The following is a 23,588-nucleotide window of genomic DNA, read 5'->3' on the forward strand; positions in this document are numbered from 1 at the left end:
AAAATTTAAGCGTCCTCTCCCAAACAATAATGAAAAATGAGAATAATGGAAGTGGTTTTCTTTCACTACTAAAATTGAGTCAATTCAAATTTTGTCCCTCAAATTTATTCTTATTTTAATTTTGATTTATCAAATTTCAAACTACAAATTTTAATCGTCAACTTTCTTTTTATCTACAACATTAATCCACATAATTTAATAAAACCTTAAATCATTGAGAAACCAAAATTATTTATCTCTAAAATTATTTCCCTCACAGTTTTTATCTTCACAGAATGAAAAACACGTCAAGTCCATATTTGACCGGACCCACAACTCGTGACGAGTATTAACTCTGAAAATCAACCACAGTATGACTTCCCAGAATCCCAGTACTTCAAACCCCCTCCTCCCCATCATTTCCAGTCCAAGAATAGCCCAACGCTCAGTGTAACACACACGTTGATTTAACAATTAAATTAAAATGATTTTTGTTGTTATTTCACCTTTTTTTTTTTTTCTTTTGGGGGGGGGGGGGTGGGAGCGTCTGAAAGGTGCGGTCGTTGAAATGCTTCGTTGAAAGGCCCATAGGCCATCCAGCCGAGGATCTTACTAAAATGATAATGAATCTGTATAACTTAAATAGCATCAGCACAACAAAAATCCAACCATTTAATGGCGCCTGGTTATTACAAAACAATACCAGTCTATTTCTAAGATCAGGAGAAAAGAATAAGTCTCACGTGGGGTGGAAAATATGGTCCTTTAATCTGGAGGAGGAGAAGATCAACATGCTTCTAAACGCACAGATTCCCGTTTGAACTTTAAACTGAAGTACCTCGAACTATATGCAAAAATATCCCACTCAGCCATTTCTCTATTTTTTTCCCCAGAGCCCTCGTCAGTTATTTCCGTTCTCAGTCGCATTGTTATCTTCCTCCACTGCGTGGGTTACACCAACTTCTGCTGGACGAATCACTCGATCATAAAGCATATACCCTGCCTGTATACATAGATTTGGGACATCTCTTTTAATTTATGTTTCTAATATAATAAATGAACCATTGAAAATAAATCCAAGAAAAAGGCACCAGTAATTCCATCTTTAAAAGAAACAACTAATGAGAAAGGAATTACAGAGTAAAATATAGTTATATGCCAATCTTGAAGCAAAATCCTTATTACCAAAAAAATACCAATCTTAAAAGTATATCCTGCCCGCAAATGTGACATGGGAGAGACTTTATTCATGTTCTCAATCGCCTAAAGAAATTATAGAACAGGACCAAGAACAAGAACATATTTTTTTTGTTAAAGACAAAGAACGTGTTTATTCCTGTTTAAGGGAGGAGAAATGTCTGAGAAAAAAGAATTTCTAATGCAAACACCTATCAACAAACTACTACAAAAGCAAATGATCAGCATATCGATATAGCAAGAACTTTGACATCTATAAACGTCAACTCAGACATTTCACATCCTCAGACAGGCATGTAAATTACCTTCAGCACAGCTGCAACAGTGCCTGGAGGTTTGGAGCCATCAGGGATTTGGAAGACGGCATTATGTCTGTGAGGATCAAATGGTTCATTTGTAGGATCAAATTTTTCTACACCAAACTTTTTCAGTACCTGAAAAGAGAATCAGTTGTCAACAATAAAGAGTAAGCCCAAGAAGAACTTTTAATGCAAAGCACAATTTCAAACTCACATTGACGCAAAATACAAGTTGCAAAAGCTATCCTGTTTTTTTTTGTGCTGAAAAAGTTGCAAAAACTATCTTAATAAGCTCGCATCAAAATGGAATTGAAAGAATTTCTTAAAGAGGTATACTTTAGCCAGTGAGTTAAGTGATATCACAAAAACTTTAAATATAAATTACTTAAAAAATATGATTCTGGTGAGTTTCAATTTTCACAACTAAAAGCTACGGAACCACCACATAAAAAGAACTTCCTACCTCAGAAAGTTGTCTATCAGTCATTTCAACACCTTCCAGAAGTGTTTTCAGGATTGGCACTGCACCTGAAGAGTCTTTGATGCATCGATTTTTGAAAACTTTCCTTCACAACTGAGGAAGCTCTCCCCAAATTGTCTGCAACATCTAGAAGACTCTTTGCAAAATTCTACAGCACATTAGACACCAGTCAGCAAGAAGTTGAGGAGGAAATAATTTGGGGGCATTGAATCTAGCATAAAGACAAAAATTTTAAAAAGAATAAAAAAGGACCTGGACAGCAAATTTTTTTGAATTCTCTGCTTCACGTCTAGTCCTGTCCATGACATTCTCCATCTCCGCATAAGTACGTAGAACCTTATCCTGCATTTTCTCAATCTCTTTGTGCTTCAACTTCAAGAGTTCTTCTTTCTCAGCTACAAGCTTTATCAAGTCATCCCTGGATAGATCAGATTCACTCTCTGAATCTGAATCAGAAAATGCAGTTCGCTTAGTACCTCTTCTTCGTTTGACAGACTCAGACTGAGATTCTGAGACAGAACCTGATTCTTTGGTTTGATTTGCAGCTTCAGAATTTTCAGCCTGATCACTTATGTTTGCATCATCAGTAGTTTTGGCAGAATCAGCAGCTGCATTACCCTGTTCTTTTTCATTCGTTTCGGGTGATGCAGATGAAGAAAATCCGCATCTTGGAGTAGATGATGCCTTTATAGGTGGCCACAATGAATTGACTTGAACTGGAATCAGCTGACATTTTAGAAAACGTACAGAGTGTTTAAACGAGAATTTTACTGCACATTACTGGTAACGAATGTTGATCACTATGCGCTTAATTCTCATAGTATCATTTACAAAACAAACGCATGCCATGCGGAAATCCTATTGGCAATAGTCCCTTCAAATACTTAAGCCAGTTAAAGCACTAGCAGAAGATGAATTAAAATAATAGAAGATATAAGATAAAAGCTCAAGGACGGCTTGCTGCATTTGGACATAAAGAGTAACTAAGGTCAAAATAAAGTCTTTCCGGCATAGAAACTAAAATTAAGCAACAAAATATTCATCATGTAATTCTATAAAACAAAAATAAGTACACACACACACACACCCCAACGCAATAAAACACAAGTAGGGGGGGTGAAACGGACAAGAAACTTGTAACCTGAACATGGACTCCCCGCTGAGGACTTCAAAGTCTTAACCTTCTAATCGAATATATCGTATTTCAGAGCTAAAATCCTAATCTAAAACATCATCACACCAATAAAAAGTATCAAAAAGACAACTATTCTTCATAAACAATACATAATCGAAGACAAACCAGCAAGGAGAATGCAGAAAAGAGAATCGACGTAGAAATATAGCCCGCTTAACACCAATTCCTAAAACCCTAGCAAAACCCTACAAGACAGTAATGGAAAAAAATTATCCTTTCCACTGATTATAGCAACATACCGTACTGGGAGATGGATGAAGAAGGGAATGAAACCGATTGGAGAGTGTAGTCAAGTTTTGAGGCCTTTCCCAGGAAGAGTAAAGCGAGGAGCTTCGGGAGACACTCCTGGAGACTCGAGACAAAACCCTGGAGACCAACATCGCTTAAGAAGAAGACGACGAAGAATTGGAAAGGCTGAGCAAGACAAAATGCAAATGAGATTCCTATAGACGAAGGCAGGGAGCTATCCTCAGAACAGCGAAGAAATATAACAGGAGGAGGACGTGCTTGGAGATTAAAAATTTTTTTATTTTAATTTTAATATAAACGATATACAATTCATTTTGTTTCTAATATTTATATATATTTTTTAAGGTAATCCTTCTAATAATATTAGTTCTAACCAATACACTTGATTAGCAAGGATATTTTAGGAAAGACAACACCTGTTTATTACAAATAACTAATTTAATTTATTTTCTTAATCTTCTCAAATTAGTCAACTAGTTTTTATAATTAGGACCGGAGATAGTATTATTTATTGATGACAAACTGCATAATTCACCAAAATAAATAATGAGCCTTACTTATTGCTTAATTAAAAATAAGTTGTCATACAAGTTGCTTCAATAATAGCATTGCCTATCACGCTTGGATAAGACTGAGGAGGTGTTTGAGATAGTATAAAAGTGTTTTCTAGAAGTATTTTTTTATAAAACGAGATAAACTTCTCTATATATTTATTTCGTATACCGTAAAAATACTTTTAAAATCATGATTTGGTTTCTATTCAAACATTACCTAAGTTTGAAACAAACATAAACATTTCATACACGCACTTAAATTGATTGTCTTAAAATTAGAAAAGCTAGGTTGCGCTCCCCGTGTTGTATTTGAAACATTTTATCTCAGTTCATTGTAAATTACATTCCATTTCATCAACTCATCTCTCGTACTTTCACCATTTCATTCATCACATTTCATACCAATGATGCATTGAGATTTTGAAATACCTCATGATACATAACATCCTTTGTCCTTCAAGAAGATAAACTACATTTCTATTTATTTATTATAATCTTCAATTCCTCCATGGATTCAACTCTAGACAAAGTAACATATAACTGCCCACGTGTGAAGAGCAGCTTACATAAAAATAACCCAACATGATGTAGAAACTGTCCTTGACTTTTGTTAACTATCATAGCAAATGACAAGGTGATAGGGAGCTGCCTCTTTTGCATATGAAATGACTATCTATTTCCTAAAGGATTCATATCCATGCTATGAATCAATACCTTTTGATTTGGCTGATTACCATTTAATATTATCATTTCAATGACTCATTTACCAACTTGAGAAATTCGTAATCCTGTCCTATTACACAAGTTAATTGCTTGATCAATATTTCCCAACAACATAATATATTTCTCAACTTATAAGTTTTTAATTAATTTTTTTAATCTTTTATCTTACATTTTTTCATATTAAAATTTTAAAATCACATTTTTTGAACTCCAATTCATTACAAATTTTCCATCCTCACTCCTAGATGATTGGCCACAAGATACTTTTTATGCTGAAGGATAAGATTCAAACCCTTGTCACTTGGTTAAGGGATAAAGTGAGATAACCACTAGGTCACACTCGCATCGTTGCCTCCATTTCTTTGATACCAAATATTATTTCTGATCTTAATATAAGACATAGTTTAATTTTTATTTTGATCCTAAATATAAGACCGTAATCTGTTTTGCCTCTTATATTTATTTATTTATTCTAAGATAGTCATTCTAATAATAGTGAGTCTAGCCAATAAATTTGATTAATAAAAATATTTTAGAAAAGGTAACACATAAACTAACTTAAATTATTTTCTTAATCTACTCAAATTAGTTAATTAGTTCTTATATTTAAGCTTTGGAGGCAGCAGATTGTAAGAATTTGTATAATTTGGATTCCCTGGGCTTGAATCATCGACACGCATCCAAACTTACACTCTAGTTATATCATGTTGTCCTTTTTAACTTTTTTGTTCATCTATTTTAGAACACCCTTGTAATTTTGAGACAGTTTTTTGGGTATGTTTTAGCCCAAAAAAAAAAGTTCATAATATTAATAACAAAAGATGATTGAAGGTATAACAAGCTAGACCAATGATAGAATAGGTGAGTCATATTTTATTCGTGACCGTGCAACACGTAACGTACGTCAACTTTCTCGCGGCCTTCGTGAACTATTTGCGCCATTTTGCGGCGTAACCACGTTTTGTAATGGCCACTATACATTTTTTTTTTAATAATTTTCTTTTGTAACCTGAATTTCTTGTACTATTCTAATTTTTAATATAGAACTCAATTATTAAGTTAGTTTTGGTCATAAATATAAGACATATTTTTCATATTTATCAATTTTTTCTAAATTATCCTTGTGGATACTCTCTCAACTATAATTAAGTAAAAGAAGGACATAGGGTATTATGAAAGATGATTATAGTGTTTTAGAAAAAACATGTCACATTTTTTATAATTAACTAACTTGTCTAACTTTCTTAATCTAATCAAATTAGTTAAATGTGTCTTATATTAAAGATAAGAGGAGTATATCTTTAACAATGTGGTGGAGACGCAGCATGTGTGTGTGTAAAATAAATTCCATTTAAATATCAAGCTACAATAAAATTTAAGGGGTTAATATTTGATTACAATTCAAATCAAATGAGCGTATAACTACAACCATATGTTTTTTTTATAACTCAGAGTATCTTTGCAAGTACAAATTTATTATGGGAGAATGAGAGAGAAACTTGAAAATTATATAATTTCAAGTGAGAAATTTCTATAAAATATTTATTATTTTCAAATCAAATCTAGTCAAAACCTGCTAAGTATAAGAAACAAATTTCACCCAGAAGGCTTTTCTAGAAGTGTTTTTCCCTTTAAGCATAAGGACTTGAATTTGAGTTCATGTTTGTTTGAGATAATTACATGGTAGATGTGTGCATGTAACGTTTCATACTTTAATGTCATAACATTGCATTATTTATGACCGACTTGATATATTATAATTCCATGAACTTGCGTAAATGGGGCTTATATATTTGCCTTTTATAACTAACAAACATATCGTAGCAATCCAATTGATACAAAAGAAGCAAAATCAGTCTGAAGTCTGATATATTCAAAGACTGTTGATCATTCATCAGAAGAAGAAGAAGAAGAATTCAAAGGCGAAGAGGCAAATGGCTTGCATTTACAAATCAGCCATTGATAGCTTCGTCATAGCTCATGTCATACTGGGAATTGCGGTGTCTATCGTCACGTCTATGAAGGTTCCGGCGATTATAGTGTTCGGAGACTCGTCGGTGGATGCAGGGAACAACAATTACATATCGACGATGTTGAAGAGCAACTTCAAACCATACGGTCGAGATTTTTACGGTGGCGAACCCACCGGCCGTTTCTGCAACGGCCGTCTTCCGACGGACTTCATCTCAGAGGCATTCGGGATCAAGCCTGTAATTCCTGCGTATTTGGATCCCAAATTCAACGTCTCCGACTTCGCTACCGGCGTTTGCTTTGCTTCTGCCGGTGCTGGCTTTGATAATGCTACCTCCGATGTCCTTGTAAGTATCATTAATTCTTCATTACTACTTCGGCAAATCATTACTCGTTAATGAACATCAGTGATCTGTGTCACCTTCTTTCCATGAAAAAAAAAAATCCAAATACAATTGACATCAAAATATAATATTGATAAAACTGCATTATTTTTTTAAGCAGATCAATCGTACTATTTATAATTTAGAAAAAAAATTCAAATTTTGGATGATAATATTTCTTTCCAGTTGATTTTCCAACTCTAACGAGATGCAACATAATTTTGCGCCCTGAACACACTACATGTGAATTTTAAAAAACATTTAATTAAAAATTTTTGTCGTTAAAAGAATAGCAAAAGAATTTTTTTAAAAATTTTAATTAACTATTTAACTTAACATTGGTATTTGGATTAGTTTTTTTAGAAATGATTTTACTGCATATGAAATAAACGCATGAGAGGAGTTTAATCACATCCCCACCCTCTCTCTTGTTTAGATATGAATATATAATTAAGTATTGATAGATAGGATTAGAGAAATCGAAGCATACTTTCATATTCGTAGAAATTAGCTCTATTTTTGTTTCTTTGATGTTAAGAGAGTCTATGGTTTAATTTCATATTGATTCATGTTGAGATTCATTTCATTTTTTTATTAGATTTATTTCTAACTGACAGTGTACTCATTTACCATTGTTTTCAGTCAGTGATACCTCTGTGGAAGGAACTAGAATACTACAAGGGATTTCAGAAGGAGCTGATCGACTATCTCGGAGAAGAGAAAGCAAATGAGGTTACAAGAGAATCACTGTATCTAATCAGCCTAGGTACCAATGATTTTCTGGAGAACTATTATTTACCTCCAAAGAGATCTTCAGAATACTCCGTTGAAGAATACCAGAAATTGCTTCTGGGAATCGCAGAGAATTTCATAGCAGAGCTTTAGAAAGCAGGAGCAAGGAAAATATCCATAGCTGGGCTTCCTCCAATGGGGTGTTTGCCTCTAGAGAGAACCAGGAATTTCTTGTTTGGGAGTGTCTGCGTGAAGGAGTACAACGATGTTGCCAAAGATTTCAATCACAAGTTACAAGATTTGGTGTTGCAAATGAACCAGAAGCTCCTTGGGATTCACTTTGTGTTTTCAAATCCTTATGATATCCTCTGGGATATCATCCAGAATCCTGATTCTTTTGGTAAGGAAGTTTCTCATTATTTAATATTTTCATTTGAAAATGCTTTTGCTGTTTAAATTAAGTGTGATCTTTAATGCAGGATTTGAAGATGTGGCCACAGCATGTTGTGGGACAGGATTATTTGAGATGAGTTTCTTGTGTGATAAGTTTAATCCATTCACTTGTTCAGATGCTAATAAATATGTATTCTGGGATGCCTTCCATCTCACCCACAAGACTAATGCCATTATTGCCAATCATTTATTCAATAATTATCTACTTCAGTTTCAATAATCACTGAAATATAGGCTACTGTTCATCATGTTTGTTGTATAGGTGATAAAATGAGCGCTTTTTTTTTTTTTTTTTTTGCAGTGCACTTGCCAAAACACTTTTATTTTAGTGTAAAACCTTTATTTAAGTAATCATAGGGAATAGGAGATGATCCTCTTCCGTAAGCAACGTGAGTAGTCAACAAACATGTTAGATTGAAACAACTGCTCCATCATGTTCTGAAAGATTAAGATAGCGTCCCAAAAAAATAAAAATACAAACAAATTTGGATTCTCATCTATCGCTAGAGGTTGCTTTCTAAACAGGCAGACAAGGTGATTGATATCATATATTTACTTGGGTGCTTTTGGGAAATGCAGCTTGATCAGTTCAGGAAGCTCTGCCAACTCGACCTGAGATCTCCCCAACAGAATACTTTTCAACTTTTCATCACAGTTCACCACATTCTTATTGTTTGCATCCTACAAAAATTAAAGGAACAACTCATAATTTAGTCATTTCTTCTGAAGACAAGTATCATGAATTAAAGTTAAATATACCAACCCAACTCATGACTTGCAGCACAACAAGCACAGTACCCTATGGAACATATTTTACACTCATGGCTTTCATTTTATGCCAGGCTGGTAAGCTGGAGAAAGTTGGATCATGTGAGTTTAAATATGTCAGAAGAAATCTACTCTATTTGGAGTGATCTTTCATCAACACCCGTAGAGTATGGGATGTTTATAGAAGCAAAACCAGGGTATTTTTCATAAAATCCCAGCTTCAATGCCACAACTTTACACAATGGAACTCCTTATTGAAGGAAGAACCTTCTATGCTTCCGTAATCAACAACAGAGGAAGAATATGCAGCTTAAGTAATTATCAGAGAACATAATGTTTCTGAAAAGATAAAAACCCCATTTTGGTCCTCTAAAATTAACCAGAATATCTACTGGCTCAATCAAAAATCTTTTTGCTTCAGAATTACAATTTTCTTACAACTGTACAGAATGTTCGATTCTCCAAAGTCCAAAGATCACATGGTAACGCTCTAGTACCTATTTATGAAATTAGAACAAAATTTGATTTTTGAGTAGTAAATGGAATTTTGTAAGAAGATGACTTCACCAAAGGTAAAACAGGAAGACGTGAGAAAATGAAACCTGCAAATTATTGGTTTTGATGTAGGACCAAACCCGCATAAAACAGCCTAACCGAGAAGTTTGAGATTGACCCACAAATTCTCGAACCGTCGAGGGAAGATTTACAAGGTCAATCAAGTTGGCTAGCTTCTTTGGATTATCAGTGATGGTCTTCTTCACCCGCTGCGAAAGCATTCTTCTCTATCCACAAATCGCTCGAAACCTGAAATTTCCATGGAAACAATCATTCAGTAACATTACTCAGCTGCCGCATCAAAGTAAGCAAATAGCAGATCCATAAAAATCATATCATTCGCAAATTCCACGGCAGAGGCGGCTCTTGCTCGTGCTTCCTCCGTGACAGGGGAGGGAACTCATGAATTATTATAAGTTAAAAACATAATACAGAGCGGGGAAAAAACAATAACTATATTAAGCAAAGCAACAAGAAGGCAGCGAAGTATCCAGCATAATCCGCAGGCCAATAGGGGAAACCAATAGCTACAGTCAGATATACGAGTTTCCTTACCAGCAAAGAAACGCCTGTTCTTAGCTTCTGTTGCTGTGACAGGACGCTTCCAGTTCGAAGCCCTTCAATTCTGCTCTGCGATGTGCAGCGAGTCCAATTTTTGGAGTTAAAGAAGAGGTTTTCCTTACACGCACCGTTTAAGAAGATGGCAAGTAGCAATAATGTTAATAGCACCCCAAAATTAAATAACAAAACATTCTTTTAATATGTTTGATTAAAATTTAACAACTTTTTAATTTTTTTATTTAATTACATCATATCTTATATTTTATGTAAATAAAATCAACATAATAATAAATTAAAAATAAAATTATACATCTATATAAAAAAATAATTTCTTAACATCTTATAAATAAAACTGAAAAAATGTCTTTCTTTTCTGCTCTATAAATTGGAGAAGAGAAGTATTTCTTTCCAAACAAATTAAGAAAATACCTCAGCCTAATTTCCACCTTTGGTCTTCGCGGCGATGACCACCGCGTGGAGAGCCTGGGAAGGCTTCCCTTCATGGATTAGCCGCTATGCCAATGAAGCCAGCCTCACCGACCTCCTCCGCCACATTCATATCGATGTCCATATTGGGCTTTCCAAGGTCTCTTCTGATAATATCCGAATTAATATAAGAAATAATTGATTAATTTGAGTAGATTAAAAAAATTTATTAAGTTAATTATTTATAATAAATATGTCTTATCTTTTATAGAATACTCTTACTAATCATGTATCTTAAATACAACTACCATTTAACAATATGTAACTACTACAAATACTACTTTAAAAATAAATAAATAAATATGAAAGATCAAATGAATTAACATCGTATATTTAGAACTAAATTAAACTTTAAACTAATTCTTATATATTGAGAACTGGAGGTGCTATCTTTTCAATTTACTTTGATGCTACTGTTAACTCCGGTGTAAAACTCTTTCTACATATTCATATAAAATCACTTGAAATAAGTTAAACTTCTCTTCCGTTAATTCCACCGCATTAAGTATTTAAAATAGTAAGAGCGTAAGACATAAACATATATGAAGCAAAACAAATTATAGACTACTCAGTTTAGATACAAAAATATTTAATGAAACCTATTTTTGTATTGAGATTAAAAATCCCTTTTTCAGAATGCCCTATGTGATTAACAATATGTTTAACTATTTTATTAAATTTATTATTGTAATCACATTTATAAATAGAATAAAATATCAAATATATGTTTTTTGTAAAAAAAAAAAAGATCTAACAAAATATTACTTTATTAACTGTACAAAAGATCACAATGAATTTTTTAGCTTTAACATTCTCATTTCTCAAGAATCCCGCGAAAAGTAGAGGAAGAAAAGAATGGACAATAAAATTTCTTAATATACTTATATTACATGTGTCTATGCTACAACCTACAACGTCGGAATCTGTCCAATCTCTTGTTTGTAGAATCAGTTTGAGTATCGCTCAAACTTAGTCATAGGGATTTCTGAAAGTCTTCAAGAGTTTTGGAATGTCATAACCAAGCATGTCATCAACTGCTTGAATCATCTTTGGTTTCAACCTCTCGAACTTGTCAATGTTGAATCCACTCAACACCTCTTTGAAGTGCTCACTGTTTGGGAAGTCCCCAGGAGGTAGATGGAATTCCCTTTGCACCTATTATTTCCAAACACACCATTATGTATACGCAGAGTTTCAAAACATCATCAAACAAAGACAAGGAAGAACAGTTCTTGAATATCCTTTCGAGAACATTACTACGACGTCCCAAGAAAATAATGTAATCACCAAAAAATTCTCGCTAGCAGGTGAGCAGTATGGACGTGTCATTTTCTGCATTGGAACTCGTCATTGTATACTATTCAATTGTTATGGGATTTTTTAGTAATTATGTTCCTTCTTTGACACCTCATAGTCATTTTTCCTCCAGTTTTCAACGTGTTAACTTGTTTGCTTGTAAATGGTTTGATCTGTTCATCTAAGAATCTTTTGACAAGCAGAGAAGCTAAAACAATATAACAATGGAGCCATACCTTTCCAAACTCAGCTTCCAAGTTATCAACAAGCCTTTGCTGAGTTTTGGCCTTGCCTATCATAGAAGGCATCTCTTTCTTGAGATGACTGATAATATAGGCGTGTATCTTGGCGGCTCGGGCTCGTTTTACAAATTCATTTATCTGGAATCAAATGTTATGTAAATTATCAGAACATGGGGTTTGTTCATTATAATCTCATTCACATCCAAAAGAACAGCCATCATTGAATGGTTAGTATAATTCTTCTTGAAGCTTTCAGTCAACGGACTGCTCCTGGTAGATTCTTTCTACTGAAACCATGACAGCATAAACTTTGATTTAACAAGGTACTAACCAAAAAAAAAAATGAACTCACTCTTCGATCACAAGCCTTCTTTGGTATATCTTTCAGATCTGAAAGAAGGTCGTCTTGTTCTTTTTCAAAGAGATCCCTACCAATTGGACCACTAACAGCATCATTTACTGGTTTGTCGTTGAAGGAGCTGCCAAAATAAGCAGAGAGAATCTCAGAATCAAAAGAAATCTGAACTGCTCAGGAACGGGCACATAAGCATTTGACATGGTAAAAGGTAAAAACACTCGGAAGAAAAAGTTTCCATACAAAGAGAGATAACCAAAAGACCAGTTCATGATATGGTCTCTACTAAACTAGAAGTCACTAAACTGAAATTGAAGAGACACAGTGAGTTCCATATCAGAGACAGTGAAGTACATGCCCAAATATAACAGCCCTACCCAATATATACTCGCATAACTTCAGGAGTATTCAACACCTTCCCGAGTGACCACATGAGTGCTCCATAAACCCTCATCAGCTGCAACATATGGATAAGCAGGTTAGTTTTCTGGCAATGTTTCAAAAGATTTTGTCGGTAAAAGTAAAAGTTCCTAAATAGACAGTCTTATACTTGTTGAGTATCAATTTGGTCAGCCTTATTCAGGACCACCCGAATTTTGTCATCATGCCCTCGCAAGGAAGATATCACGCGTTTGAACTCATCACTTATATCAAGTTTGTGAGGATCAAAAAGAAGGAGTATCAAATCACACTTGGCAGCAAACCAGGAGGTCACACCAGTAAAATCATATGCTCGCTGTGTCCGCTGCTTTTCTCCTGATAAGACCCCAGGCGTATCCACAAATGTAATGTGCTCCAGTAACTTGGGGCAATAGAAAAGAAGTTTCAGATGCCAAAATAAGAAGAAGAAGAAGAAAGAGCTCATTTTTCTTAATGGATCTAGCACGACTTACAGGATGAGGCATTTGAGAACACTCAAATTTTGACAAAAAAGCTGTGCCAAAAGTTGTGAGACCGCTGAAGGGCATATCAGCTTGAACAGCAACAGTATTACCAGGAATACTTCTCTCATCAGGCCCGGACTGTACAGATGTAAAACTAATCTCAGCAAAACGAATGAATCAACTGATTTGCTAGGATGAGTACAAGAGAGAATAAATGCATGAATAAAGTCAAGAACCAACTTTTCTGGATACCAGACTTGGCACTATTGCTATAAAAATACCAAACTCAATATAGGGAAAGCCTGCCTCTTGCTTTCACAACCAGTACTCAACTTATCAAAGATGTTCAGTCTCAGAATGCAGAATTAAAATAGATATCTAAATTTGAACAGCAAAAGCCTTGAAGCTATTTGTCATACTTAAAAATCGTTAGAACAGTCAAGGGGGATTGAAGCAGGCCTCACACATACCATAACAACCACAAACCTATCAGTTGTAGGCTCAGGTCCAATATGAGCTCCTGTGGACAAGAGGAGACAAACAAGTTAAAAATCAGGAATATAATAGCTATAAGCAGTCCAACACATATATAATTATACAGAAATACAAAGGTCCAGGGGCACTTGCCAGGATAACTACTCTTAAGCAAATGTTTGATAAATGTTGTTTTTCCTGTTGAGTACTGACCCAAAAGCATAACCATTGGTTTGGCATCAAAATCACTATTTCCCTGCAAAATGCATAGAATTTCCATCATAAAGTAAACTGATAAATCGATTAAAAAGAGAAAGGTGATGCAGAGAGTAGGTAGTAAATTTTCTAAAATAAACAGATAGCCAACTGACCAGTAATGGAGACACAAAATCATTAAAACGGTATGTGACTTCAAGTGGCTTCAACTTTTCAATGTATAGTCTCTTCAACCCATCAGTTATTGATGTCACGGCAGAAAGAGGCACCTATCAACAATGCAACCCAAGAAAATAAAGTGAGAAGATTATAAAGATAAATGTGACAATCTTTTAGAAAATGATATTACAGCAAAGGAATAACAACACACACAGTTAGAAGGGCCGGCAAAAATTATCGATAGAAAGGCCTTCACGGCATCTTTAACACAATTGATGTATTAACAGAAAACAAACCAGGAGTAAAGAGAATACACATTTTGTTGCTCCAAAAAGAAAAAACAAGAATAGAAAGCTGAAAACGTTAAGATATATCTAAGGACCATTGAGGACATTAGTAAGAGCCCACTGCCATACCATATCAAAATAAAACTATACAAGTTGAATGAGCTCCCAAAAGTACTGCCTTAAAAAGTACTGTATCAGTTCATATTAGAAATAAATATGCAGCCAAAAAAACCTAATTTCAAATACAGCATACAGGAGCTAACTAAAAGGTCCAAGAAAATAATATATTCCAGTTTGTAAATTGCTAAAAAAGCAAAGGTGTCAGAGGTCGGGGGGAGAGAGAGAGAGAGACAACAAAAAAATTGCACAACAACAAGCGGATAAATATTTGTAATGAGGCCCAAATGTCTCCAATATATGCCTTTCAAAATCGTGATGACATAAAATGCGACCAGAGCTTAACAACACACATTAACAAAGCAGGACAAAGGTTGGAAACCTGGATCTAAACGAAGCATCAGAAGAGAAGGATAATGCCCACCCAAAAAAAGATCTGACTATCATTAGGAAAATGATTACCTTTTTTGTTGACTTTGATGAAAACCAATTTGCTGAAATTGATGGCTGCAGTGGAGTACTACCTGCATGACTACTTATTACTGAACTTGGAACCAAGCGATGAAGGAACAGAGAAACAGTATATTAGCACATATTCTAACAAACGAGAGATGTATTACCATTCAAATCATGCTCTTTATGTTTATGCTTTTTTTTCTGGATAAACAGATACAAGGTAAGCGCTTCCGCAAAAAGGACATAAAAGGAATAATATATTCAGAAAGGGAGATTCTTACTGCCAGTAATACATCCAAACCCTCCATTTCGGGAGGTTTAAGATTTTCCAAATCCACTGAAATAGAAGTTAAGCTTCCGTTAGGTAACTTTAAAAGATAAATGGGCATTTACATAAAAAATGAACACAGCAAAATACATAACTAATACGCAATGGCAGAGAAAATCAACCAAGATTACAGATTACAGAGTAAAAGGCACAAAACTCACCATCACTAGTTGATAAATCATGTGAAATTGGGCGGCCAGATTGTACCAAGGAAATTAGCTACAATAAAAATGGGTAAGGTTCAAGAAATGGCACAGCAGTAAACTAGAAGAAAACAGAACAATATATACCTGCATAGCAGTGATAAATTCTTTAAAACCAAGAAATCCTTGTCGCTTTGAATCTGAAATAGCCCAGACCTTATTTTAAATAAGGAGAGCAGCAAAGAAAGAGTTTAGTAAATTTAGTTAACACGAAAGAAAGGTAAAAATAAGAACTGGGGAAGAAGTAGAGGCTAGCCTGTGAAATTCATACGTCTATGCTAAATCTCCTAATATTGTACGTCCACACTATTTTTTAGCGTTGCGTCCTCTCACTTATATACTCGTATCAAGCATTTAGAAATTGATCGCATTCCTCAATCTGTGTCCCCTTTCACTGTTCCTATTTGCTTCGCTAAATTCCGTTCCTTACCGAATGCAAATATGGTTTAAACTACTCAACCGAAGAAAGTAATCATGCACACAAATTCTATATAGAAGACACTCAACGAAGCTTCAAGGGGGATATTCAAAAACCAAGGCTCATGCACTTGCATATATTATTTGCAAAGACATAAAATCCAATAAACAAACCATCCAAAATAACCATGGGAAGAAAAATTTACGGTGCTGCACCTGCTTAAGATCTTGGCGAGACAAATTCGACATGGAGAAAAATGTAATGGCATCACTCCCTGTAAGTCGGCCATCACCATCTGAGAATTCCAAGGGGAAAGCGAAATCAGCAATCGCAAAATCGTATAAACGTACTCACAGTTAAAACCCAAGAAGCACCAAGAGCGAAATCCGAAGGGAAAAACAATCGTACCCGAATCAGCATGATTGAACCACTCTTGATAGATCTTCTGGTGTTCTTTAGAGACTGAACTAATGGGCAACGTATCGATCTCCATTCTCAGGGTCCTGCTGATTGGCCAAGATCTCAAATTTGGGACCTTCCCTCGATACTAATACGAAAGAGGAATACTAGCGTGATGCGCGGAAAACTTGTAAATCATGATACTAAAAGCTCTTCACGTAATTTTTGAACTACATCTAACAGCCTATATTCATCTTATCACATCATAATATTTAGATTTCTCAAGGCAAGTAAGTGGATGGCACAATTGCACTTGTATGATTTGATATGAATAACTCAGCAGTGATCTATACCTCAACGCAAGCATAAAAATATTAACTCGTCATTCTATGCTCGTTCAAAAAGTTGATACACACATTGATGTGAATTAATGATTGATTGATTGATTCGCCTATTTCGGGGAAGGAATAGAGAATTACAACAGAACCTGGGCCCTGGGTCGATGAAGAATCCACTGACGGTGTCGTATTGGATCCTTGAGGCGGATGGGCAACAAGAACTCAAAAAGAACGAGCCTTTCCTATTGAGGCGAGGCTACAGAGAGTAGTATTGGATAATGGATTTTCCTGTGTTGATGTGAAGCGTCACGCTTTTTCACCAGAATGCGCCAAAAGAGGAAGACGAGATTGCTTATTTGAGTCTGACTCGCTATGTGCAGATGGCGTGGCAACTCGTTAATCCGAACATGGATGCGCATTAATTGCTTTGACTCTTCAAAGATTTTATGTCAAGCTTAAACTATATTTTTAGTTTTTTAATTTTATATAATATTTTATTTTAGTCTTTTAATTTTAAAAAGTAAATTTTTAGTTTTTTAATTCTAAAACTATTAATAAAAAATAATGATATTGAGTTTTTAAATATTGATAAAATATTACTAAATGCTACTATATTAAGTTTAATTTTCAAAATAACAATGATTGTTATAAAAATCATCATTTAAGACTAATAATTTTAGAGTTAAAGGACTAAAAATATACTTTTTAAAGTTAAGAGATCAAACTAAAACTTTACATAGAGTTAAAGAGCCAAATAAATACTTTAGCTTCTTTCAAATTTATTTTTTTAATATTTTATCACAGTTTCAGTTACTTGAATTTTACCCGATGACACTTCCAAATAACTCCTGAATTGCCGCATAAAATATAGGTACATTGTATATGAGTTTGAATTGAAATTAAAATCTAAAATTGCATGATTTTGTGGAAGACAAGTTGGAGATTATGCAGATGTGGCTTCCTCCCAGTTAGTGGAGAGACCACTTTGTATATAAATCATTGTAAAATAAGGGTTGTACCAATTTAATCGAGTTCAAACTTTGATAATGTAGCATTATTAAATCATGAGAAAATTATACTCAGGCTCACAGAAGACAATTAATTTCAAAAAAGTCCCTAGAATCCCGAAATGATTTCTAAATCCCCAGAGACCTATGTGTAATTAATTGTAATTGTGAAATTACCTATTTACCCCCATTAATTTAAACCCAATGTAATTCATTTACAACCTCAATAGTGACTGTTGACAACTCAAGAAGAGATGGTTAACAACCTCAGTAATGCCCCTAGCATCCCACAGAGTGAGTTGTCAGGAGCACTGTCGAGGTTGTCAACCACTTCTTCTCGGGTTGTCAACAGCCACTGTTGAGGTTGTAAATGAATTGCTGCAATAAAATTAATAGGGTAAATAAGTAATTTCACAATTACAATTAATTACACACAGGTCCTTGGGGACTTCAGAATCATTTCGGGATTTCTAGAGACTTTTTTGAAATTAATTATTTTTTGTGGGACCTGAGTGTAATTTTCCTTTAAATCATTGGTGGTAGAGATCTGTTGCTCTTGGAGCCTTACCTGCCTTAATCTGAATTAGTTTAGTCCTTCCATTAATCTTTCAAGTTAAACTGAAGTAGATATAAGAAACTGGATGCCCAAAAAAAGCTTGAAGGATTTTCTGATTAAGATCAGTAATATGAGCTGTTCAGATTTTGCATTGAAAGCACAATGGAAAGGAACCAAGTCTGAGATTACACAAATATGGAAATTGGGAAGATCTTAGGATCTAATGTGTTACAAAATAAACTATGCTCTCAAAAAAGACGAAGCAGATATGGAAATTTGGCCCTTAAGATCATTTGGCGCAAGACCTAATTTCAGTTGGCGCACATGCTGACTTGGGATGCATTTCTTATACAAAGTTTTCCAAATGTTTAGTTATTCAACCACTATATATGTTTCAGGCAAAAGGGAAAAACAAACAAAGTAATGAAATGATACAAGAAAGAGAGAAATAAATAAAGAAAAGTTGTGTTGCGAAATCTATTTGAAAATAAATTCCAAGTGATGATCTGGGCAGCGGAGAAAAGTTGGTATTAGAATTTCGTTTTTCTGGCACCACAATTTCGCATGACATTATTTGGAACCAATCGGAAGGGGACAAGATATGCCTATTTTTAGTGTTTTTCTTTAGTTTTGTTCATCATTGTCATGATCTAGATGTTTTGGATCGATCATTTGTTTAATTCATCTGGGCTTCGTTTAAATTGACCGAATATGGCTATGATTGACAGGTCTTTTTTTGTAATCATTTTATTTTTTCATGTTCAATAAAATTTTCTTTTGTATATGCGTATTTTTTAGGAAAAATTGCAAAAAAGACTGCCAGAATAGAAAAATTATAAATAGGGATCCGTTAGAACATTAGTATGAGTTTTGACAATAATTTTTGTAAGCGGATCTTTGTGTACAATTTTTCAATTTTGGTGGTCTTTTTTTGAGATTTTTCCTATTTTTTATTTGTTTGTTAAGATATATATACATATATACATACACATATATATATATAACTTTGATCTCTTATAGGAAGATTAGTTTTTAATATAAGTTATAACCCCATTAACGGATTCCCCCAACAAACCCACTTTTTTCCCACCTCTTCATTTGGTCTTAGAATTTGATGTCTTATATTAAGAAAGCTTTAACTTTATAAAGTTGGGATAAGTAATCTGTAAGTTCTTATAGTTTTAACTAATTTTGAATCAGGTTCCTATAATTTTTTTTCTTTTTATCAGGTCCTTATACTTTCACCTATTTTTAATTAGGTCTTTGTATTTATTTTTCTTTTTATCAAGTCCTTATAAGATTACCTTATTTTTAAGTAAGCCCCTGAATTTTTTATTCTTTATTTTATAAATTCTAATAGTACTATTCTATGAACATAAAATAGTATATATTATGTAATATTAGTTTATAAACAATAATATTCTAAAAATAATGAATTATTATTATAATTTTATTTTTTTAGCAAAAAAATTAATTGTTCTAAAAATTTTTCCTTAATTAATTAATTATATTACTTATCTTTTATTATATAATTATTAATATTTTATATTTCAGTATTAATTTATTTAATTAAGTTTATATTTAATTAATAAATAAAAATTAAAACTAGATGGACCTTATTAAAATTTTAGTGAAATGATAAGGACTTAATAAAAAGAAAAATAAATGCAAGGACCTAATTAAAAATAGATGAAAGTATAAGGACCTGATAAAAAGAAAAAAAACTATAAGGATCTAACTCAAAATTAGTTGAAACTATAAGGACTTACGGATTACTTAACCCTATAAAGTTTTACAGGGGGTTCTATTAAATTTTAAATTTCAGATATTGAAATTGTAATTATATATCATGCATAGTGTGCGTGTTTATGGATATGTAAATGTATATGTTGTGTGTATAATATTGGTAAATAATAGCCTAATATATACTCTTTCTGTTCTAAATATAAGATCCCTTTTAACCATTTTTATAATGTAAATTACACTATAAAAGAAGTCTTATATTTAGAACCGAAGGAGTATATATATATATTTCCTTTGGTCCTTGTTAGAGGTTATTTTTGAAAGGTTTCTATGGTGCTATTTTAGAGCCCTTTGCAAATACTGTGGCATTAATTTTTTTTCCCCAGATTTCTTTATCATTCGTTATTTTCCATACTGGAGCACTTAGTGTGATTAATTAAGTGGAGAGATTTTATTCAAATAATTAAAAAATTAATTAGATTTACTAATTTTAAGTGAATTTCTTAATGCGTGTAAGTAATTAAAAATGCCCTATGAGATTAGTGTGGTTTGGGCTTCAGGTGAAAAAAAAAATTTTTGGGCTTCAGTTAATTGGGCTAAAACATAGAATAAAAAAATAACCTATAACCCAAAGAAACTGAAACGACCAGTCGTTTCGATAGAGATTTTTCCTCTGCGCAGGCCAACCCTTGCCTGTTAATCCTGCCCATCGTTCAAATCGCAGAGCATAGATCTGTGCTTCTCGCTGTCATCCTCTGCGTCTCGAGTTTTGACTCATCCGCAACTGTACCTGACACCGTCCAGGGCCGCTCCGATCAGTTCGCGTTACCGCCGGCTCTCTTTTACTGTACAGGTTTGTTCTTTTATCCTCTCACTACACCTCTTTCGATTTTCTCGTGCAGCCCTACTTGATCTTTTGATATTTTCAAATTAGATCTTCAGATTTCGTCACCACTTCCTGCTTCTTCGCAGCTTTTACAATCTTCCCTTTCATCAATCTAAAAATTCTGATTCTTCCTGCCTTTTCTCCTCATTTCTTCCGATTCAACTTCTATTGAAGGGTTTTCCACGCATGTGCTGCTCTTGGCTTTGCTTCTCCTGGGAATTTTTTCTCTTTTTTTCTGTGGATTGTTGAAATTTTTTATTTTATACGAGGTGGTAATTAAGCACTGATGGTCGGAAAAATATTTTTCATGTCATAATCGTTGAATACAATGTAGAAATGGTCGAGTTTTACTCAATTCTTTTCTCTTGGGCCCAGGGTATTCTTCTCGGTTTTAAACTCTGGGTTTGTTTTTGTCCCTCCTAGGTTGGACCAGGGTTTATTTTTTAACATGAGCCTGTATTATGGGTATTATAGTTTGATTTCATGTTAGTTCTAACATTATAATCGTATGTGAGTTGTTAATTGAAGCTTGAGTAGTTGCGCTTGCACTGGTGAAATCTACTTTATGTTAAGACTTTTTTTTCTTCAGTTGCACTGTACTTCTATACTTGGGACAGCGATCTGCCTTTACTATCTAGATTGGATCGAATCTTGTGTCAATGGATCAATGACTTCAACCTTGCTATTGTTTATTTGATTATTTATTGTATTGTTTCATGACAAGTTTCTTGAAATTGGGTGGAACAATTGGCAGAAGGATCGTTTTTCCTGTTTTCTTTTATGGGATATTTGTGTGACTAACTGTCCCTATATGCATGTTAACAGAAATATGCCTTCTCAGAAGGTTGAAACTGGTCATCAAGACACGGTTCATGATGTGGCAATGGATTACTATGGTAAACGGCTGGCTACAGCCTCATCTGACCACACCATTAAGATAATTGGGGTGAGCAACACAGCCTCTCAACATCTAGCAACCCTGACTGGACATCAAGGGCCTGTATGGCAGGTAGTATGGGCTCACCCTAAATTTGGGTCTCTTCTTGCTTCGTGTTCTTATGATGGTCGTGTCATTATATGGAAGGAGGGCAATCCAAATGAATGGACTCAAGCTCATGTGTTTGATGACCACAAGTCATCAGTTAATTCAGTTTCTTGGGCGCCTCATGAGTTAGGTCTTTGCTTGGCTTGTGGTTCATCTGATGGTAACATCTCTGTTTTCACTGCAAGAGCAGATGGTGGCTGGGACACTTCAAGAATTGATCAAGCTCATCCTGTTGGCGTTACATCTGTTTCATGGGCCCCCTCAACAGCACCTGGTGCTATTGTTGGCACTGGCTTGCTTGACCCTGTACAGAAGCTATGCTCTGGTGGCTGTGATAATACTGTAAAGGTATGGAAACTCTACAATGGCGTTTGGAAGATGGACTGCTTTCCTGCTCTTCAGATGCATACAGATTGGGTACGAGATGTTGCTTGGGCACCAAATTTGGGGCTTCCTAAATCTACAATTGCTAGTGCATCACAAGATGGTAAAGTCATTATATGGACAGTGGCGAGGGAGGGAGATCAGTGGGAAGGCAAGGTTTTATATGATTTCAAGACCCCAGTTTGGAGGGTATCATGGTCATTGACTGGAAATATATTGGCTGTGGCCGATGGGAACAATAATGTGACATTATGGAAGGAAGCAGTAGACGGGGAGTGGCAACAGGTGACGACAGTGGAGCCGTAGAATCGTAATTTTGAAGTCTTGTTGATTTGGGATAATGGTTAGAATTTTCTCTTTTAAAGTCTAAGTTACATATACAGTTGAGTAATTGTGCTTCATGATCCTTGGTTCCTTCGACTCTGTGATCCTTTGAACATTCTGTGCTTGAAAGAATGAAGTTCTATAGTTTGAGTTGTTTTCTTTTATCAGTTAGAACATTTACATTCAGTGATACAATATGACATTTCTTCTTTTCACGCAAGTTGCATAAAATGTGGCCGTGAAACTCAATCACAATTATTAATACGTATCTGGATTCAGGAGCTTAAATTTTTTTTTTTCCCAAAGAAAAAACGGCACTTGCCTGCAATTTTGCCGTCTCAACTTTCTCTGCATGTTGGACTGAGTTCAAAAGAAGTTGGCGAATGGTTTCCTTAATTATAATGAAATTCAGCTTATGATTTCTGCATGTGATTCTTCGACTGGAAGTCTCATGATTGTTTGAGTTTTTTAAATGTGCATGAAGCTAATTTCATTGCTGTATGCCAAGTTTTGGAATATGAGACATAGAATGAAGAATAAGTTCTCTACACCGCATGGACCTCAAGGGTGACTTTCCATTATGTTTTAATTCTAACGGATCGTTTGCTTTATTGTGTTCCATAAAAATGAACAGTTGTTTCCTGTGGTGTGGTGTGTGATAGCAGTTTCTCCTTATGGTGCGAAATTATTTGACAGCAGAAAAAGAAGGAAATAAAAGCCTTTTATTTCAACATGTTATTTGCAATTTTATTGCATGATGATGATAAGCTACAAGCCCAAGACTGATTAAGATGGCTAAGATTGATAAGTAGAGATTATTTCCTCTGAGATGTATATACCGTGGCTAAAAGTTCTACTGAGATTATGAGGATTCAATTGTTTCTG

The 23,588-nt window shown here is 34.4% G+C and overlaps 3 protein-coding genes and 2 pseudogenes across 4 annotated transcripts; 2 read left to right on the top strand and 3 right to left on the bottom strand.

Annotated features, from left to right (window-relative positions):
* Window positions 1–588: 588 nt before the first annotated feature.
* LOC114733924 (grpE protein homolog 2, mitochondrial-like) lies at window positions 589–3,632 on the bottom strand (annotated as a pseudogene).
* Window positions 3,633–6,490: 2,858 nt separating this feature from the next.
* Window positions 6,491–8,436, top strand: LOC114733890 (GDSL esterase/lipase At4g26790-like; annotated as a pseudogene).
* Window positions 8,437–8,534: 98 nt separating this feature from the next.
* Window positions 8,535–10,140, bottom strand: LOC114733930 (upstream activation factor subunit UAF30-like). Its single transcript, XM_028921416.1, has 3 exons — window positions 10,095–10,140; window positions 9,587–9,788; window positions 8,535–8,897 (listed from the first exon to the last, which is right to left on the bottom strand). The coding sequence occupies exons 2-3, from the start codon at window positions 9,758–9,760 to the stop codon at window positions 8,769–8,771; spliced, it is 303 nt and encodes a 100-aa protein (XP_028777249.1). The 5' UTR covers window positions 9,761–9,788; window positions 10,095–10,140; the 3' UTR covers window positions 8,535–8,768.
* A 1,287-nt stretch (window positions 10,141–11,427) lies between these two features.
* On the bottom strand, window positions 11,428–16,820 carry LOC114733920 (EH domain-containing protein 1-like). Its single transcript, XM_028921407.1, has 17 exons — window positions 16,774–16,820; window positions 16,430–16,524; window positions 16,237–16,316; window positions 15,691–15,759; window positions 15,562–15,619; window positions 15,354–15,409; window positions 15,237–15,273; window positions 15,079–15,140; window positions 14,209–14,322; window positions 13,991–14,093; window positions 13,834–13,883; window positions 13,373–13,501; window positions 13,030–13,281; window positions 12,857–12,936; window positions 12,477–12,603; window positions 12,119–12,262; window positions 11,428–11,741 (listed from the first exon to the last, which is right to left on the bottom strand). Exons 1-17 carry the CDS (start codon window positions 16,785–16,787, stop codon window positions 11,556–11,558), a joined length of 1,656 nt encoding a protein of 551 aa, XP_028777240.1. The 5' UTR covers window positions 16,788–16,820; the 3' UTR covers window positions 11,428–11,555.
* Window positions 16,821–20,796: 3,976 nt separating this feature from the next.
* Window positions 20,797–23,313, top strand: LOC114733922 (protein transport protein SEC13 homolog B-like). 2 transcript variants are annotated; one of them, XM_028921410.1, is made up of 3 exons: window positions 20,797–20,917; window positions 21,776–22,722; window positions 23,008–23,313. In XM_028921410.1, the coding sequence occupies exon 2, from the start codon at window positions 21,780–21,782 to the stop codon at window positions 22,683–22,685; it is 906 nt and encodes a 301-aa protein (XP_028777243.1). In that variant the 5' UTR covers window positions 20,797–20,917; window positions 21,776–21,779; the 3' UTR covers window positions 22,686–22,722; window positions 23,008–23,313. The 2 variants fall into 2 exon arrangements, with proteins under 2 accessions (XP_028777243.1, XP_028777242.1); XM_028921409.1 differs by lacking the exon at window positions 23,008–23,313 and having other exon boundaries at window positions 21,776–22,918.
* The last annotated feature ends 275 nt before the right edge of the window (window positions 23,314–23,588 follow it).

The sequence above is a fragment of the Neltuma alba genome, unplaced genomic scaffold, assembly GCF_004799145.2.
Source record: "Neltuma alba isolate B1F8T4 unplaced genomic scaffold, ASM479914v2 tig00013042_pilon, whole genome shotgun sequence".
In the NCBI taxonomy this organism is placed as follows: Eukaryota; Viridiplantae; Streptophyta; class Magnoliopsida; order Fabales; family Fabaceae; genus Neltuma; species Neltuma alba.

Excerpts from the sequence above, each read along its gene's own strand:
- LOC114733930 (XM_028921416.1), bottom strand. The coding sequence starts at position 9,760 with ATGCTTTCGCAGCGGGTGAAGAAGACCATCACTGATAATCCAAAGAAG. Across the intron at positions 8,898-9,586 it reads TCAAAACCAATAATTTGCAG|GATGCAAACAATAAGAATGT; the intron begins GTTTCATTTTCT and ends TAATTTTTGTAG.
- LOC114733920 (XM_028921407.1), bottom strand. Across the intron at positions 15,141-15,236 it reads TAAAGAGCATGATTTGAATG|GTAGTACTCCACTGCAGCCA; the intron begins GTAATACATCTC and ends GTAGTCATGCAG. Across the intron at positions 11,742-12,118 it reads TGGAAGCTGAGTTTGGAAAG|GTGCAAAGGGAATTCCATCT; the intron begins GTATGGCTCCAT and ends TGGAAATAATAG.
- LOC114733922 (XM_028921410.1), top strand. The coding sequence starts at position 21,780 with ATGCCTTCTCAGAAGGTTGAAACTGGTCATCAAGACACGGTTCATGAT.